The following is a 16,571-nucleotide window of genomic DNA, read 5'->3' as shown; positions in this document are numbered from 1 at the left end:
AGTTCCAGTGAGACAATCGAGTGAAACTTTTTGAAAGTTGTTGTGCATACGTTCAACCCTTCCAGGAGAGACCCTAGTATTAGGGCTACTGTCCCCAAACCCAGTAGATGTCTTTCTCATTGCTCTAAAATCGAGCCAAAAGCTCTTCTGCAGGCTTTTGTTCTCAGAAAGTGGTTTACTTTCATAAGCTGTTAGGGTCCTGTCCTCACTAGCAGACATCAACACACCTTTTGCGATCGGAGGCTCCGGTCGGGTGCATACCAAGTACTGTGCACATATGACGTTGAGGTTCGCTTCACAATAGGCCCTGTCTGGGTATAAGTACAACAACCTCCAGGCTATAGGGAGTAGTTCACAAAATCGGAAAGACATCCTTATCAGATGATGTGTTCAGATCTACCCCAGCTTTCAGGGCTGACGCCCAACCTTCCGAATTCGGAGTTCCGCGGAACCACCTGCCAATTCAGGCGATCAACTGGAGGGGCAGCTTGGAAACATCCCCCATCGATGAATTTGTCGCCAGAAACTCGAGGTACTTAAGTGAGTACCAGTCCGAGCCGTGTTTAATGACATCTCAATCAGAAACCTATTACTTTCAATCCTTAATTGTGCTCAGTCCTCTCTCCTCCACCCCAGAACCCATCGTCGATCCAGACCATAACCATCCACCACGATAACTACAATCAACAGCACAATGGCCGACCTCCACGGAATCATGGTGGCGCTGATCACCCCCTTCACCGACGACCAGACGGCGATCGACGCCCCGCGCCTCCAGGCCCTGATCGAGCGCCTGATCAAAGCCGGCGTGCACGGCCTCGTCCCCGGCGGCAGCACCGGCGAATTCACCGCCATGACCATTGCAGAACGCAAACAACTGACCGAGCTCGTCGTCAAGTACGCCGACGGCCGCGTGCCCGTCATCGCCGGCACGGGGGCCCTCACCACGCGGGAGACGCTGGAGCTCTCCCTGCACGCCGCCGAGGCCGGCGCCACAGCGCTGATGGTGGTGCCCCCCTTCTACGACGCAGTCACCCTAACCGAACTCAAGACCCTGATGGCCGAGATCACGCAAGCGACGCAGCTGCCCATCGTGTACTACAACATCCCCTCCGCCACGGGGCTGAAACTGACGCCCGCGGAGCTGGCGAGTCTGTCGGAGGTGGGCGTGCGCTACCTGAAGGATACGTCGGGCGACGCGCCGGCCCTGACGGAGATGCTGTTCGGGCTGTCGGATCGGATCACCGCGTTCAACGGCTGGGACACGCTGACCTTCTACGGGCTGGCGGCGGGCGCGCGTGGCGGGGTCTGGGGCGCGGCCAACATCATCCCCGAGCTGGCGGTCGAGCTGTGGGAGGCGGTCGCCGTGCGCGGCGATCTGGCCCGGGGCCGCGAGCTGTGGGCCAAGGCCTGGCCCGTCTGCAAGTTCCTCGAGTCCCATAACTATGCCGCCGCCGTCAAGACGGGGCTGGAGTTGACGGGGACCCCCACCGGTGGCGTGCGCAGGCCGTTTCACATGTTGGGGACGGAGGCGCAGGAGGAGTTTAAGGTGCTGATTCAGGGTGCTGGGGTGAAGACTGTTTAACTTATTGTTTTCAAGATGAATATATTCGCGGGTTTGTTTTGCGCAGATGTCAATGAAATGTCCAAAGATTGATGCTCTTGATGCTTGGTTGTAGCAGGTTCAGTCCACTGGTATGGTACGCTCAAAGTCCGGATGGGGCCAAAGCTGGATTAAATCTCGTCATCTTTGGCGGATTTCTTCATGTCATAGTATGCGAGAGGTATTTTGTCTTCAGGCGGAAGTGTACTGCGGAGACAGTGATCCTACGGTTCAATCTCCAGCCGGACCCAACCCCGCAGATCATTCCTGATGACCTTATCACAGACTCAACAGACAAGTGTCGGATCTTAGCGGCGACGCTAGAAAGAATGTACAGTCCAGACGTAGCTAAAAATACCTTGGAGCCTCAACCTTGCCGTGCTTGCCGTGATAACCGGCGCCCTAGTCAGGCACCCCTGTCAATGAGTTCCACTCCAGACAATGACCTATAGGCCCAGAGTCACGTTATAATGACCACAATCATGTTCATACGATTGTGATAAAGGAGGAAAAGTATGACCCACGAGAACCAAGAGGAGAAGGATGCTCAAGCGTGCCATTCAGTAGTGGGGATCGCGCGACCGTCACAAGCTCTCCGCGCACTGACCCGACCCTTGCCCCGGTCGCCACTTACTTGCTTACTTACTTGGACAAGCGACCCGCCCGATGGTGTTGTCTTTTCCATCCTTGTTCTAGACCTCGGCATCGCCCCATTCGGGAAGAGGGGTTCGCTTTCCACTAATTGGGTTATTTTCAAGAGCTGGTACGCGCGAATGATGTTTGCTTTTCGGGTACCGTGCTCTCGGGAATGAGGGGGAACATTTAGGTCAGTGGCGCTGACGCAGCGCTACTTGCGGGCTGTCTCGTGTTTGCTTGAGGGTATAGTGGACGTTGCGGGCTGGGGTCCTGGAGCTCGACACGTACGCGTGCCAGGATCATCCGCTGTCGACTGGGCTGGGAATCTTGGTAGTGTGATGATGATGACGGCAGCGAGGCACCGTGTCTATTCGAGGGTTGGGAAATTGCGGAAGGCGCTCCGTTATTGGCGTTCAATCCGTTCAAGGTAGTGCACTACATGACTCTGGAGTCTTGTATATAGGCATGAACTCGAGCGAGATTGTGCTGAGTAAGACAACTAGGTTGCCCAGGCGATTGAACATAAGGACGGGTCTGGATTCTAACTCTTATGAGATAGAAGTGGCATGATAGAGAGATATGTTTGTTCCAAACCGAGTTAGAGATCTCAAGGGCCCTTGGTGAAGATTCATTGCATGAAGATCATTGAAATATGTATTGTACCCGTGGAGAGACCCTTGATGTAGGGCAGGTTTCCTGATCCCAGATGATAAAGTAGGACAGGAAGAGCAGGGCAATGAGGGAACCGAGCCTCGCACGTCAGAGAAGGTCAGCATGGTACTGACGGTACATAAAATATCATTGGGTAGAAGTCATCCTCCTACTTCTTCGCGTCCTGGTTCTCTGACTAGCGACGCATTAACCTGACCCGGTCGGATTGAGAATGGATCCAGCCATGCCAGTAAGTCGATGCAGTGGGATGGTCGCAGAGATCGGACTAGCACCAGATATCCTGCTGCGAGGGGCAATCTTCCTTGGCTATGCCTGCTCTAGTTCTTTCTCTTCAGCATCTTGAGATGCTGCCGTCCATGATTCGATCACTTGCAACTCTCACCGCGATCATAGTGAAATTCTGTTCAGGAAAGTCCAAGAATAAGTCTTTGAAATTGTGAACCTCGGAAAGATCCTTTTAACCATAAAATCAGTGTACCAGACTCACAATAAAAGGGGTGAAATGGCTAAACATCATCTGGCCACGCAGGGTGGTGGTTCAATGCACAGTGGCAGGGCGTGTTGTGCATCGAAATGGCCCCCAAACAATTTCCTGTCCAGCAAACGGAACCTTCATGCTTGGGTCTAACACCTTGCATAACCAGGCTGAAGGATTTAGAAATCCCGCGTGCAGGGGTAACTGGGCCATGTTGAAAGTGAAAAGCAGGTTGGACTGGCTGTTAAGAGGTAGATGCGGGAAGAAGTGGAGCGGATTACTCCCAAGGTTGCCGCTCAGGTTAGCCCGATTGTGAATACCTCATCTTTTCTCATGTCGCTTCGTTCCTTCCTTCGTGGTTTGTCATGATACACCGCTGTTTGACACTGGTGAAGCGGAAGCGGAAGGGAGAGACGCAAGGGGGCAGGGAGGTCAGCTGGCAAGAATGCGGAAAAAGCGGATAAGATGAGGGGTCGTGAGGAGAAAGGGAAACATGAGGACGGCTTGGATGACAGCTTGTTCAAATGATGACAGTATTCGCTAAAGAGTGAGATGACGGGCCTTCGAAGTGAATTCTTGATGTGGAGGAGGGGACATATTAGGTCCGTGCCACTCGTCGGACTTAGGGTTCGGTGATGCGCGGAGATGACTGCTATTCTTGGACCGGGCTTGTGCATACGGTGGCTGAAGGGCGTCGCAGTGGGTGGTTAGACAATCCCGGGAACGAGTATTTCCGTCCAGTGTTTTGACTCATCGAGCCAACAGTGGCCGCGATATTAAAAGCATCTGATATCATGCGGGGGAGGCAGCCAGCATTCCTCCTGGCTGATCCGGGGGCCGCGACTGAGATGCCGAGCTCCCGGATTGGAGAACCGAACAGCCACGACTGGGTCTGGCTGACAGGCCTTAAGCCTTTTTGGTCGCGGCTCCATGCAGCTGCATAATTGGGTCTGGATCATCTGCACCGGGAAAATCAAGCATTGGACAAGAATTCCCCGCACGCGGGAGGGGCAGATGTGCAGTACAGTACATACACACCTCGCTTCCGTTAGTAGGTCAGTTAAGGTAACTATTCGTCAGAGTCGCTCAACGAGCTCCACTACAAACTGCTCTCCTCGCTTACTGCACAACGTACGTGTGCTGCAGATTTACAACAGGTAGACATACCGTGCTTGCGTGGAAGCTGCACCCAACAAGGTCCCCCTGTCTCCACGATTGTGCCGAAGAGATCAACTCTTAAACGGCTAGCCCTTATGAGCCCCTCCCTACCTTCATCTCCTGCCTAGGTCACCTACCGACCAAAAAAAAACAAACCACCTTTTCTGAGGACTCATGATTACCAGTATCTCCACTTGGTAAGCAGCTGTGCGCCCAGCCAGCGGACTGCGCAATGGCTGCAGCCCTAGCCCTTCCCAACAAGTCTCCGCTTCGTGAGGGGTAAGCAAAAGATCGAGCAGCGAATATACCTGGTTCAACGTCATCTCGACCAGCTGCAACGTGAGGGGAAGGATTGCTGCGGGCCTGTGGTCCCGAAAAATTGACCCCAAAATTGGGCCAGGGGTATAAATAAGAATCTGCAGGACGCGTTGCAGCGCTCCTTTCCGTTCAAACAACCATCTTCATCTTCTCAATCTCCTCTTCTCAAATCGTTCACGCGCAGAGACACGATGAAGTCTGCATTGTTACTTTCTCTCCCTCTCGCGACGCTGTTCGCCTCACGGATCCAAGGTGCCCCGACGAGCAACCCCCCACTGCGGGGATCGGAAGACCTACTTGGGTATTCCTCGTCGAACACGCTCTCCGATCAGACGACGGAAGACATCACGTACACGCCGGTGGACGGTCAAACCGATGACGCCGATCTCGGCGTGTACCTCGATTTTGAGGATTCGGATAGTCCGCAGCCGATCCGGGGGAACAAGGGCGCGACGGATCCAGGTCCAAGTAAGGCTTCCTCCTTCGAAGCCATTGAGAAACAGAGTTTTTAATGTGATGGCACACTTCTGCAGGAAACACCGACTACGATCGCATCAACAGTGACAAATTGGCGCCCCCTGGCACGGATGAAGGACAGACAATCAATGCGCAATGGCCCATGGGTGAGTGTTTTCCATTGTCTGGTTAAGCTTTGCCACTGACAGGTTAAACAGGACTCAGTCACAACCGGTAAGTCGGCCCGTTGCAAGTACCGAAGCAATACTAATTAGATAGGCTCGGAATGAATGAATCCGGATGGGCGCGACAGGAGAATACTGTGGTGATGCCAGGAGCTACGAAAATGGCTGGAGTGGATATGCGCCTGGAGGCTGGGGCGTATCGTGAACTGCACTGGCATGTCGCGGCCGAGTGGTCGTTGGTTTTAAACGGATCGTGTCGCATTGAGGTGAGCTCTGTTCCGAACTCGCTGGTTGCGATTTTCCTGATACTCTCACTAACGGGCTTGTACAGGCTGTGAACGCAAATGGACAGACCTTTGTCGATGACGTAACAGCCGGCGATGTCTGGTTTTTCCCTCCGTACGTCCCTAATTTGTCCCTAATTTGTCCCCAGTTTTGCGACATGAGCTTGATAAGCTGGGCGCCCAATCAGTGACTGACCCAAATTGTGAAAAGTGGAATCCCGCACTCGATCCAGGCCCTGGACTCCGGGGTCGAGTTTCTACTGGTCTTCGATGACGGTGCCTTCTCCGAGGACAACACATTCCTGGCCACCGAAGTGTTTGCCCACCAGCCTGTAGGTTTTGACCCAATTATCAGCTACTCATTGACTACAGCCACTTATGCTCATTTCCTGGTCGACAGAAATCCGTCCTAGCCAAGAACTTTGACCTCCCCGTCGCCGCCTTCGACGATATCCCCGAGGACGAACTGTACATCTTCCCCGGCACGCCCGCGCCAGCCAACATCAGCGAGCAGAATGTGACCGGCAGCGCGGGCGTTATTCCCCAGAGCCAAAGCTACTCCTACCATTTCTCCGAGCAGCCCGCCCACGAGGTGGAAGGCGGATCCGTCAAGATCGTCGATCCGCTGACCTTCCCCGTCGCCGACAACTTCGCCGCTGCCGTGGTCACCGTGCATCCAGGCGGCATGCGCGAGATTCACTGGCATCCGACCAGCGACGAGTGGACATTCTTCATCCAGGGCCAGGGTCGAGCGACTTTGTTTACCGCGCCCAGCACCGCCACTACCTTTGACTTCCGTGCTGGAGACGTGGGGTATTTCCCTCAGTCTAACAGCCATTATATCGAGAACACCGGCGATGAGGATTTGGTCTTTGTCGAGGTATTGCAGGCGGATCAATTCTCTGGTGAGTCCTTCCTTGTTCCTCGCTCGTCGAACTAGCTCTCGCGATACTTCGCTAACCAGAAACCAGATGTGTCGCTCGGCCAATGGATCGGATCTACCCCAAAGCAGATCGTGGCGGACACGTTGCGATTGCCGCAGAGTGCTTTGGATCGACTGAAGACGGAGAAGATGTATGTGGTTGCTGGGTCGAATGAAACCGATGCGTCGGCGCAGTAGAGTGTGGTACACAGCGTGTTCTGTAAGCACTGTTCAGCTAGTACAAGTTGCTCTGCGATAGGACTTCATAGATTTCAAGGGGTATGCTCTTGAAGCCCTAGACTTAGACTCAATCTGGTAGTCGCAGGCGTATCGGACTTGCGGATTTCCAGTCAAAGTGTCAACCAATCTGCATGATCCAAGGGATTGTGTTCTCAGCCTCACTTGCTCATACTCTCAGACGACACAGAGTCCTGGGAATGCACACTCCCATAGAACTTTCTCCTCAGTCTGTGGTGTGTCTGAGTTCTAATCGGGCCTCATGAGTATACTGTCACTTCAGCCTCAGGTACCACACGATCTCATACGCGTTGACATCTAAATTTGGTGTCTTGACACCATACGGTGTAACGAACGTGTGAGTATGATCGCGATCACATGGTTATGGGGTTGCTGAGCCAGCCTAGTCAGAGGAGTAATTATCAGTGAATATTAAATCTATTCACCGATCTATGTTGTCTGATCTGGTTATAAGTGGTCTTTGAGATTTAAGGTAGCTGCTTTGAGTGTAGCGTGATATCCTGTTAATATTCGATGATTTCTGTAGCCGGTTGTCGATATCGTCTTATCTCGCTTGTGTCATATATAACTTTCCCTTCTCTTAAACCCTCTTCTTGTCACCATCTCTCCTGCTTACCACGCTTATTTTCGTTTATTTTGCTTGAAATTGTGCTACCTTTTCTGGTCTTTCTTTCTTGTATTCTGGTCATTTCTTTCTCAACATTAAGTTATACCCATCCATACTATGATAAAATTTATCCTTCTCCTGTGTCTCTTAGCAAGACACGCGGTCTCGCTTAACTCGTCAGACTCCGTTTATAATATCACTGTTCATGAACGCGATCGCCCTAGCATCTCACCGCATGATTTTGGATGGGTCAAGAAGTGGGCGGCGGTTGAAGACAGCTAAACTGCTGGAATCGGTAGTGGCAAACTCTGGAGTGAGCGTGCCGATGACCGCAAATGTTCTCGCTACGACCAGTCCTACCCCGGTCAACTCAAGCACGTCTTTGGCCCTCAGGTAAAGCTTTTCGAGTACAAGGCCTGCAGTGGAGCTCGAACAGGACAGATCTTCGAGCAGGTCAAGAGTCTCTCCACCAATCTCGACATTGTGGTCATCAGCGCTGGAGGGAATGATCTTTGCTTGGTATGTATCCTTTCCTACCGTGCCTTACCCTTCGTAGCCGAGCAGGCAGAAGCTGAATGGCAAGTAAGCCAACATCATCAAGACCTGCAATTTTCTATCCGTTCAGGGCGAAGACAAATGCCAGGAGGTTCTGGACTTGGCGCAGCATAACATCGACATCCTGAAGCCCAACATCCGCGAGATCAACGATATACTGAGGTACAAGCTCAGCTACAACGGAATGATTGTCTGGGTGCTGTATGGCGAATTCTTTAACCTTGAGAATGAGGAGTGCTCCATAAAGCATGACTGGTCTTTCCCCTCTCATTTGAATCAAACAAGCAAACACAATATCACTTGTTTCCACAGTGACTCCCAGAGTAATCTCCGAGCAAACCTCCTTCAGATTTCAACAAACCACTCAAAGGTAAATCCTTCACACCACGAAAGAGTACTCACCCCATAAGAGCCTGCTGCTGATCATGATGCTTTTTCTTCCACCCCAATACATCATCCACATCCTCAGTGCCCCACTCGGGAATCAACAACGAATACAGCTCCCCAGTATCTCAGACCTGGGCCTTCTTCATCCCCATTGCCGACCCCAACGCCTCATTCAGCATCCCATCCGCATCCAGATCCACCGCCCACACCATCGTGCCCCCCAGACACCGGCGATTCGCCAGCTCCAGCTTGAGCTTCAGTATTTCCGTATCATCGTAGCTCACCCACTGATCTTGATCCCACGTGAGCACCTTGACGGCATCCTCCTTGTAGAATGTAACATGGGTCCCCGTGGCGTTGGCGCCGAGCACCTTCTGAATCTCCGTGTTGGACAGCACGCCGGCAGTGGTCGTGCACTCGCCGGGGCGACCGCCGGCCGTGAATTGGCAGCCTGGCGTCGTGCAATGTGGGTCTTTCATCGTGAAGCTGCGGCCGTAGAAGCCCAGGCCCAGGTTCACGCGGGCGGGGTTGATGTTGTTGCGGCAGAGGAGCTCGAGGGCGCGGTTGATTTCCGTGAGGTTGGTGTGCGCGTAGGCTTTGTAGGGGTCGTCGTGATTGGTTTTGTCCCAGGTTCCGTCTTGTGGCATGGACATGGTTAGTGTGGTTGATAGGAAGAATTGGGATGAGAGAGAAGAGGAACGGGCTCACGAATGTCATAGGTCTTCATGTTGAGGAAGTCCACGTGGGGTTCGAGATTGATGATGTCGAAGCCGCGGAGATACCAGTAGGATGCGGGCTATGGATGTTCGCGAGGAGGTTAGTTAGTTGAAGGTGTTTTCATCGCATAATCTCGGAAAGTTGAAGATCAAAAGATGGAAGCAACGCACCAAAGTAATCGAGATGCCGTATTTTCGCCCCGACTGATTCAAGCGCTCCCTGAGTCGCTTCAGCAGCGTCACGAAATTGACGAAATCTGCTGGGCGACCGCCGTGATCCTCTGACACCGGATACTTCCAGTCCAAGTCCACCCCGGCAAATTCATTGGCCTGCAGGAAGCTGAGGAGCGAGTCGAAGAATGCGTCTTGGGCAGTTTGTGAGGCCGCCAGGTCAGAGAAGATGAATTGAGTCGGACTGGCATCGTTCATGGCCCAGCCCCCAATGGCGATCCACACCTGCAAGTTTGATTGCTTGCGCTTCAGGGCTGTCACTGCCTTCTGTCACTGCCTTGTACAGTGACGCCGTGCTGTTGTTCATCGGGGCGATGTGGAAGGTCTGAGGGTCGATGTACGCGAAGGCAAAGTTGAGGTGCGTGTAGTAGCCGAGAGGGATCTGCTCTGGTGTCATTTCTTTGTTGACAACAAAAATCAAGGCAAGGTTAATTACTATCCCGCGGGGTTCTATTGATACTGACATGTCAACTCTAGACTTCTACAAGTACCATGATCCTCTTCTCTCTCTTCTGGCAGAGACTGCTGTTTCTGCTGTTGACATTCGTCTCCCTGAGCTCTTTGGTTCACGCGTGGGCACAATTCAGTCCATGGAGTAATCATAACCGACTCTGGCCCAACGGGAAGATTTCTATCTGCTTTGATTCTGCCGCAACCGAGCGCAAGTTTAAACCTCTGCTTAATGCAGCCATGGGACTGTGATATGCTGCGGGCCTGCCCGAGAGCTTCAAGTTGCACCCAACCTCAGAGGTCATCTGCAAAAATGGGATCTACGATGTCTTGACGGTCCATGACACCCCTAGCATGTTTGTCACCAACGTTGGCATGCCCCCGGAGGTGCCAAACCCGGGAGAAACGCTCAGACCTTACGCCATGTACCTTTCCACTCCATCGGGCTGGGGCGAAGCCCTCATCATAGGGTCCATTGCGCACGAACTCGGGCATGCATTCGGGCTCGTACACGAGCACCAAGATCCCGCTCTATGGAGGGTAACTGATCAAGGGCCCTGAATCTTTGAATTCCACTGTAGAAACCTGGTAGACTTTGAAGAGAAAACTAAGGGGAGAACTGAGGCAGAGATCTGGGGACCTGAAGGTCTGTGTGTGAATTTTAAAACTGCCGCACGGGCTGGATTCAGTGCATTGAATTTTCTGCCGTATCCAAGGGACATCATCGGACCACGTGAGCTTTGGCCACACATCGACGACGTCGATTGGATTCGATCATGCTATACTCGTCTACCACCGGCGGAACACTAAGAAAGGGCCCTGTTTTTGACTACGTACGACGGCAAAGTCTGGAAGGCAAACACCGTACCTTCTGCTGGAGATGTGGCTGGATTGGTAGAGATGTATAACTCGCCGTTTGCCAACAACTGGGAGCCCTTTTGGCTTGATCCAAGAAGCCCTCATTTCGAATTGTTTCAGCAATACAGCTCATGCAGCGTGATGGAGTGATTTTGAGAAAGTCTTGGGAGTGTTCCAAGCTTTAGGCTGGCAGAAGGGGCAGAATTGTGGGATACTTGGAGGTGATCGTGTTTTGATATCCGTTATTTGTTTAGTAGTGAATCTTGAACCAAGAGAGTCTGTGAAGATGCGTTATGTTTTAAACCGGGCATCCGAGGAACCGCACGAAGTGAATATAGAAAATATCTCCTAGTCAAGATCCTTTCCCTTCTTGGTTCCTTCTTTTCCGGCTATATAATCTCTCTTATCATCACCCTCTCTTGCTTTTCTTCCTCTTCCTTCCTCTCTTCTCTCCACCTTTCTTCTCTACCCCAACCTCCTCCCTCCCTTTCCATCCTCCCTCTTGTCTTGTCTTTCACCTTTCCATCCTCTTATTGCGAATCCTTTCGTATACCGTCATCTATCTTTGGGTAAGGCGAGATCTGTTCAAGATGACCTCCTTTCATCTCCTGCTGGCATTTCTGCTGGCTCTTGTGGCAGGTAGTAAGGCCACTATGACCCCACCGGCCAACACCACGAGCCTCTCCACTGGATCCACCTACAGTGCGCGCGTGCCTATCACTTCAGACATCATGCCGACTATGCCTCTTACCCCTAGCTCGATTGATACTGCCGGGCCTCCGAGCAAGACACCGCCAGGCCAACCGGTTTCATGCAATCGTTGGTACCGTGTCAAGCCGGGCGACTCTTGCCAAATAATCTCGGAGCGTTCTGGTGCCTCCCTTTCCCTAGATCAGCTGTAAGTCCTGCTTGCCACAATCCAGCGACTGCGCTAATAAACACAGATTGGCTTGGAATCCTGAACTGAAAAAAGACTGCGAGCATCCTCTGATCGACTACTGGGTCTGCGTGGGAATTCCAGGCGGCTCTGGTATGACTCTGGTCTATCCCACTGGCTCGTCGAACGTTTCCATTCCTCCATACGCGTCCTGGACTCCGACCCCAACTCGAAACATTACCTTCGAGCCAGTTGTCCCTGCCCCGACGCAAGCTGGTTTAGTCTCGAGCTGTCAGTCCTTCTACAAGGCTGCTCCGGTATGTACTTCACCTCTCCTTTCATCAAGATATGAGTCTGATTCAAGCAGAATGATACGTGCGATAACATTCTACTCAAACACGGTCTATTGAATAAGAAGCTTCTTCATCAGTGGAACCCAGCTCTCAAGGATGACTGTTCCGGTTTGAGGCCTGGGTATTACTACTGCATCGCTGCCTATGACAACCTCCCACTTCCTTCCCATGTTACCACTCCGCCCCATCCAACGCCGCAGGGCACAGCGAAGAATTGCACCGCCTGGTACCAGGCTGACAAGGAAGATACTTGCAGCTTGATTGTGACTATGTTTGGTACATTCTCGCGAGAGCAGTTCGTGTCTTGGAATCCTAATCTTGGAAGGGAGTGTCTTAAACTTACCGTATGTTTGCCCCCCACCGTCGCGATTAATCTACTCCAGAACTCTTCTCTTCGAATTTTCTTGATATTTGCGTGTTCCACCCTTCTGACAGTTAGACTGACACGTTACTTAAACCTAGCCTGGATATTATTACTGTGTCGGTGATGCATCCACCCCCTCAACTCGCACTGCCAAACTTCCTGCACCAACCGATTTCCCCACCACCTATCCTCATCAACCTCGAGTAACCCGTGATTGTAACAAGTGGTGGCTAGTCGGGCCGTGAGTATACTATTTCTTCCTTGCTTTTTCCCTGAAAAGAAGATTCGTTTCTCGCATCCCAGTCTTCCACCGACGCTAACAAACTATCCCCGATAGAACCGATACATGCCTTCTGATCACTCTGGCCAACGAAATCTCCGTCAAGGACTTCTATACCTGGAATCCCGATGTTGTGGGCCCGAACAAAATGTGCGAATACCTGCCTGCAGGGTTTGAGATGTGTGTGGGTGTCGCTGCCTCTGCCCCAAGCAGTAAACCTACCCCTTCTCCATCTAGCACTCGGGTTGCCAGCAGCAGTGCTCCGCCAGCGAGTACCCCATATGTGTCTGGATCTACGCACTGTTCTGGCTTGGTGACTTTCATTGTCACTTCTAGTCATACCTCTACCCCCGCTCCGACAATGGCCACAACCACCTCGTGTCACGGAACTGGTTCTATCACATCTGTCCCAGTTCCAGGCTCGAGTTCTTCTACCGTTGCGACGGGCCACTGCAGTCACTCCAGCTGCGGCTCTATTACTTCTGTTACGGTTCCAAGTGCGAATCACACGACAACAGTGAGCGGCCACTTCAGTCACTCCAGCTGCGGCTCTATGATTTCCACTCCTATCGCCGATCACACCGTGATCATCACCACCCACTGTGGACATGAACCAGGCTCCGGTTGCAGCACTGTCACAATCACAAGCTACCGCACTGACAGCCCGAGTTCGAGAACTGACTTTATGCCTATAACTACCATCCACCCCCTCATCCCGATTCCGGACCACACCACTACGGTCACCTACTGTCCTCACAAATCATCGGGCTCGAACTGTATCCCAGTTCCTTCCACCAGTTATAGCCCTCGTACCGTGATCCACGCAGTTACCACTCGATGCTGAGGATAGAAGAGGTTGTTTCCAGTCAACGATCGACACGGGACGCATCGAGCAAACATCGGTGATCATCTTGATGAGTCGTACTCCGACGTTTTGGTGACTCTTTGGGAGTTCGGTTGATGATTGGAAAACAAGACTTAGTTCAAACCATTTGCAGTTTTGATTTCCTTAAGTTATGGTTTGTTGATTAACCAGAACGCACATCCACTTTAATGAATTGCTTGGTCTCAAGTAGTATCATCCGTGCCACCTGAACAACATCATTATCTAAGTAGACTGAAACTCCTATCAAACTCAGCCATAAACTAGTATACTAGACAATATCCCTTCTCAAACTCATCGCAATTCCCCTTCTAGTTCCCTAACAAACCACCCCCGCCAACGCCCCGGCATCACTAACCCCCCACCCCACCTCCTCCACCCCGTCCGTGACCACCTTCAAATGCTCCTCCCCGCGGACCTCGACCCGCAGCGCAAACGGCAGCGGATGACTGACCACCCCCGGCGCAAACTCCGCCTTCAAAGGCGCATCACCCCGCGGAAAGAACCGGAACACAGCCAGCGACTGCGCGATCGTCAGGAAGATGGTATTGTCAGCCAGCAACCGGCCAGGGCAGATGCGGCGCCCGAACCCGAACGCCAGATTGTGCGGGTCCAGCTGGGGCTCAGACGAGAGGAATCGAGTCGGGTCGAACTTGCTCGGGTTGGGGTAGATAGTTGGGTCTTGGGTCATTTGCCTTTTCGCCTCCATTGTCAGCATATGGTTTCATGGTGGACGTCGGGTGGAAATAGCGCGCGAATGGGTTGGTATGAGTCAGAGTAGGAGAAGGGAGGAGAGAACATACCATATATGCGGGATGATGATCGCCCCCTTGGGGATCAGATATCCCTCGTAGATGTCATCCTCCGTGCACTGGTGCGGGATCCCTGTGGGTGCGATCGGGTGCCAGCGCAGGGCTTCCTTCACGAGCGCATCGATGTATGGGAGGTTCTCGCGGTCGGCGAAGGTGGGCAGACGGGCGCGTCCGACTACGCGCTCGAGTTCCTCGTAGGCCTTGTCCTGGATCTCTGGGTGGAGGGCCATTGCGAGGAAGAATGTGGAGAGGACGGAGACGGTCTGTTCGATTCGGATCAGTTCACGTTGTTCGTCAGGGTGACTTGGCTGGTCCCTAGGGAGGGATGGTGTGACGAACCGTATCAGCTCCTCCAGTATAGAGTGACCCCGCAGTCCATTTGATGATATGCTCCTCCTCCGGCGTCAGGGTATCCAGATCGCGTCCCTCGAGCAGGCTCGACACATATGAGGGGGTGAACTTCTCCCGCTGCATCTGCTGGCGCACGAATTGGTAGGGCTTCTCGACGGTGGTGAGCAGGATGCGGTTCCACGCGAGTCCCGTGCGTTTGAAGCCGGCGCCAGGGAACCATGCGGGGACGTGTTTCACTACGTTCAGACTTCATTAGTCGACGAACGTATCTAAGACACACACACACACAAAGAGGAAGGCACACAGAGTGGGATTGTATCGACCAACCAGCGACCCGGGCTTCCTGCGATAGAGAACTGGTCCATGGCCTCGTTGGCCAGGTCGACGAGGGGATCGCGTCCATGCGGTTCGATCGTGTACCCGTACGCGATCTTGAGAATCACCGCCCCGGCCTCGCTGACAACGCCACGATCAGTATCAGATGTACAGAGAGGAACAATACAAAAGAAGTACCTACGTCCGGATATGCTGGACCAAGTCCTCCGGGCGATCGAGCACGCGCATCAGGAACCGCCGCACCTCCACCTCCTGCAGCGAATTGAATCGTGCCGTCGTCGTCTTCGTCCCCAGCACGCGATGCATCACTTTCCGGTAGGCGCGGAACTGATCGCTGTAGGTCTGCATCGCCAGGGAGCCATTCCAGCCCACACTATAGTAGTTACCAACCGTAGTGAACTGCGTTAGCTCTTGTGATTCGTGATCGAAGGACTCAAATTCGAGGCCGACACGCACATCTCTCCCGCAAAGGTAAGCCGGGGCCGCGACGAATAGATGTTCGAGCGCTTCTCGAGCAGATCGAACGCCATGCGAGCATCATTGATAATCACCATGGTTTGTCCCAGAATGGTCAGGGAGCTGATCGGACCTGTGGAGAGGGGTGCATTAGGTCGAGGACTCGTGAATTATTCTAGTGGGAGATTTGTCTCAAAGGGGATAGTGAAGCGGCTATTTCGAGCATAACTCAAATTCAAATACTGATCGATTGCAAGGTAAAAAGCAAAAAGAGGCGAGCAGAAGCAACCACAGTTGTGGGGGGAGTGAAAAAAAGCAATACCGTAGCGCTCCTTAAACTGCAACCAGTGCCTCCATTCCTGCACTCCTGGCGGCGGCAAGTCGGCCAGATTGCCAATGATGGGCTTGCCTTTCGGCCCCGGTGGCAGAGGAGCGGATGATCGCGATCGGGACAAAAGTCGAGACAGCAAGAAATAAAGTAGACTCAGCCCGATCAGGCCCTGAATTAAGGTAGTTGTCGTCATGGTGGGACAACGATGAAACGCGAGGTGAGGGCGTACACTTCTGAAGGAGTGAACAGATCAAGTGCAAGAAGCAGAAAGTACCGGGGGTGGCACCCTCTTATTAGATTAAATCTGACTTGTCTACAGGCAGACGAGAGCACGGACATCTCTCCACAGGAGCCTTGACGTCGCGGAAATGTCAGTGTGCGAGCAGGAATGCTCAAAAACATGGATTTGGATTAGTCTGATGCAGCAGGTGGAGGTGTTTCTGTCATGCCCATATTAATCCCCGATACCGGATTGGTCACTGAAGGTGTGCAGAGTAGTACAAGGGGGAATTGTGCTGTACATATAGAACTGATCTATCCATCTGCGTGTTCTTCTTTCCTAGCCCCCCTCATTCTTGAACACCTGGGATGTGCAGTAAGTTATGGAGTACCTAACACAAAAATGTCAGGGCCGTGAATGACAAACTAGAGTCCGGCTGCGCAGTAAGATAACAACCTCGGTCGACCGATAAGTCCAGATGAGCTCCGACGGTTGACATTTTCGCCAGCCTGTGTGGCCGTTACGACAAGAGGGGGT

At 52.7% G+C, this 16,571-nt stretch overlaps 5 protein-coding genes across 5 annotated transcripts; 3 read left to right on the top strand and 2 right to left on the bottom strand.

The window, feature by feature from the left end:
* Positions 1–227: 227 nt before the first annotated feature.
* BO72DRAFT_443983 (dihydrodipicolinate synthase family protein) lies at positions 228–2,079 on the top strand. Its single transcript, XM_040943715.1, has one exon. It carries the CDS (start codon positions 695–697, stop codon positions 1,583–1,585), a length of 891 nt encoding a protein of 296 aa, XP_040805979.1. The 5' UTR covers positions 228–694; the 3' UTR covers positions 1,586–2,079.
* Positions 2,080–4,735: 2,656 nt separating this feature from the next.
* BO72DRAFT_419836 (putative oxalate decarboxylase) lies at positions 4,736–7,004 on the top strand. The gene is made up of 8 exons (XM_040942678.1): positions 4,736–5,330; positions 5,396–5,485; positions 5,537–5,552; positions 5,598–5,769; positions 5,835–5,902; positions 5,999–6,119; positions 6,188–6,692; positions 6,759–7,004. The coding sequence occupies exons 1-8, from the start codon at positions 5,054–5,056 to the stop codon at positions 6,905–6,907; spliced, it is 1,398 nt and encodes a 465-aa protein (XP_040805978.1). The 5' UTR covers positions 4,736–5,053; the 3' UTR covers positions 6,908–7,004.
* Positions 7,005–8,641: 1,637 nt separating this feature from the next.
* Positions 8,642–9,860, bottom strand: BO72DRAFT_491596 (glycoside hydrolase family 18 protein; the record flags this gene model as incomplete). Its single annotated transcript, XM_040948201.1, has 4 exons — positions 8,642–9,153; positions 9,225–9,312; positions 9,404–9,688; positions 9,738–9,860. The coding sequence occupies 4 exons, from the start codon at positions 9,858–9,860 to the stop codon at positions 8,642–8,644; spliced, it is 1,008 nt and encodes a 335-aa protein (XP_040805977.1).
* Positions 9,861–11,361: 1,501 nt separating this feature from the next.
* Positions 11,362–13,489, top strand: BO72DRAFT_454776 (LysM peptidoglycan-binding domain-containing protein; the record flags this gene model as incomplete). The annotated part of the gene is made up of 5 exons (XM_040946198.1): positions 11,362–11,669; positions 11,716–11,965; positions 12,016–12,345; positions 12,464–12,606; positions 12,703–13,489. The coding sequence occupies 5 exons, from the start codon at positions 11,362–11,364 to the stop codon at positions 13,487–13,489; spliced, it is 1,818 nt and encodes a 605-aa protein (XP_040805976.1).
* Positions 13,490–13,847: 358 nt separating this feature from the next.
* BO72DRAFT_482664 (cytochrome P450) lies at positions 13,848–16,061 on the bottom strand (the record flags this gene model as incomplete). The annotated part of the gene is made up of 7 exons (XM_040947741.1): positions 15,806–16,061; positions 15,484–15,616; positions 15,209–15,400; positions 14,996–15,147; positions 14,680–14,927; positions 14,332–14,603; positions 13,848–14,223 (listed from the first exon to the last, which is right to left on the bottom strand). Exons 1-7 carry the CDS (start codon positions 16,005–16,007, stop codon positions 13,848–13,850), a joined length of 1,575 nt encoding a protein of 524 aa, XP_040805975.1. The 5' UTR covers positions 16,008–16,061.
* Positions 16,062–16,571: the final 510 nt, after the last annotated feature.

The sequence above is a fragment of the Aspergillus fijiensis genome (assembly GCF_003184825.1).
Source record: "Aspergillus fijiensis CBS 313.89 unplaced genomic scaffold BO72scaffold_3, whole genome shotgun sequence".
NCBI classification, from domain to species: domain Eukaryota; kingdom Fungi; phylum Ascomycota; class Eurotiomycetes; order Eurotiales; family Aspergillaceae; genus Aspergillus; species Aspergillus fijiensis.
This window is presented reverse-complemented; position numbering and strand designations above follow the sequence as displayed.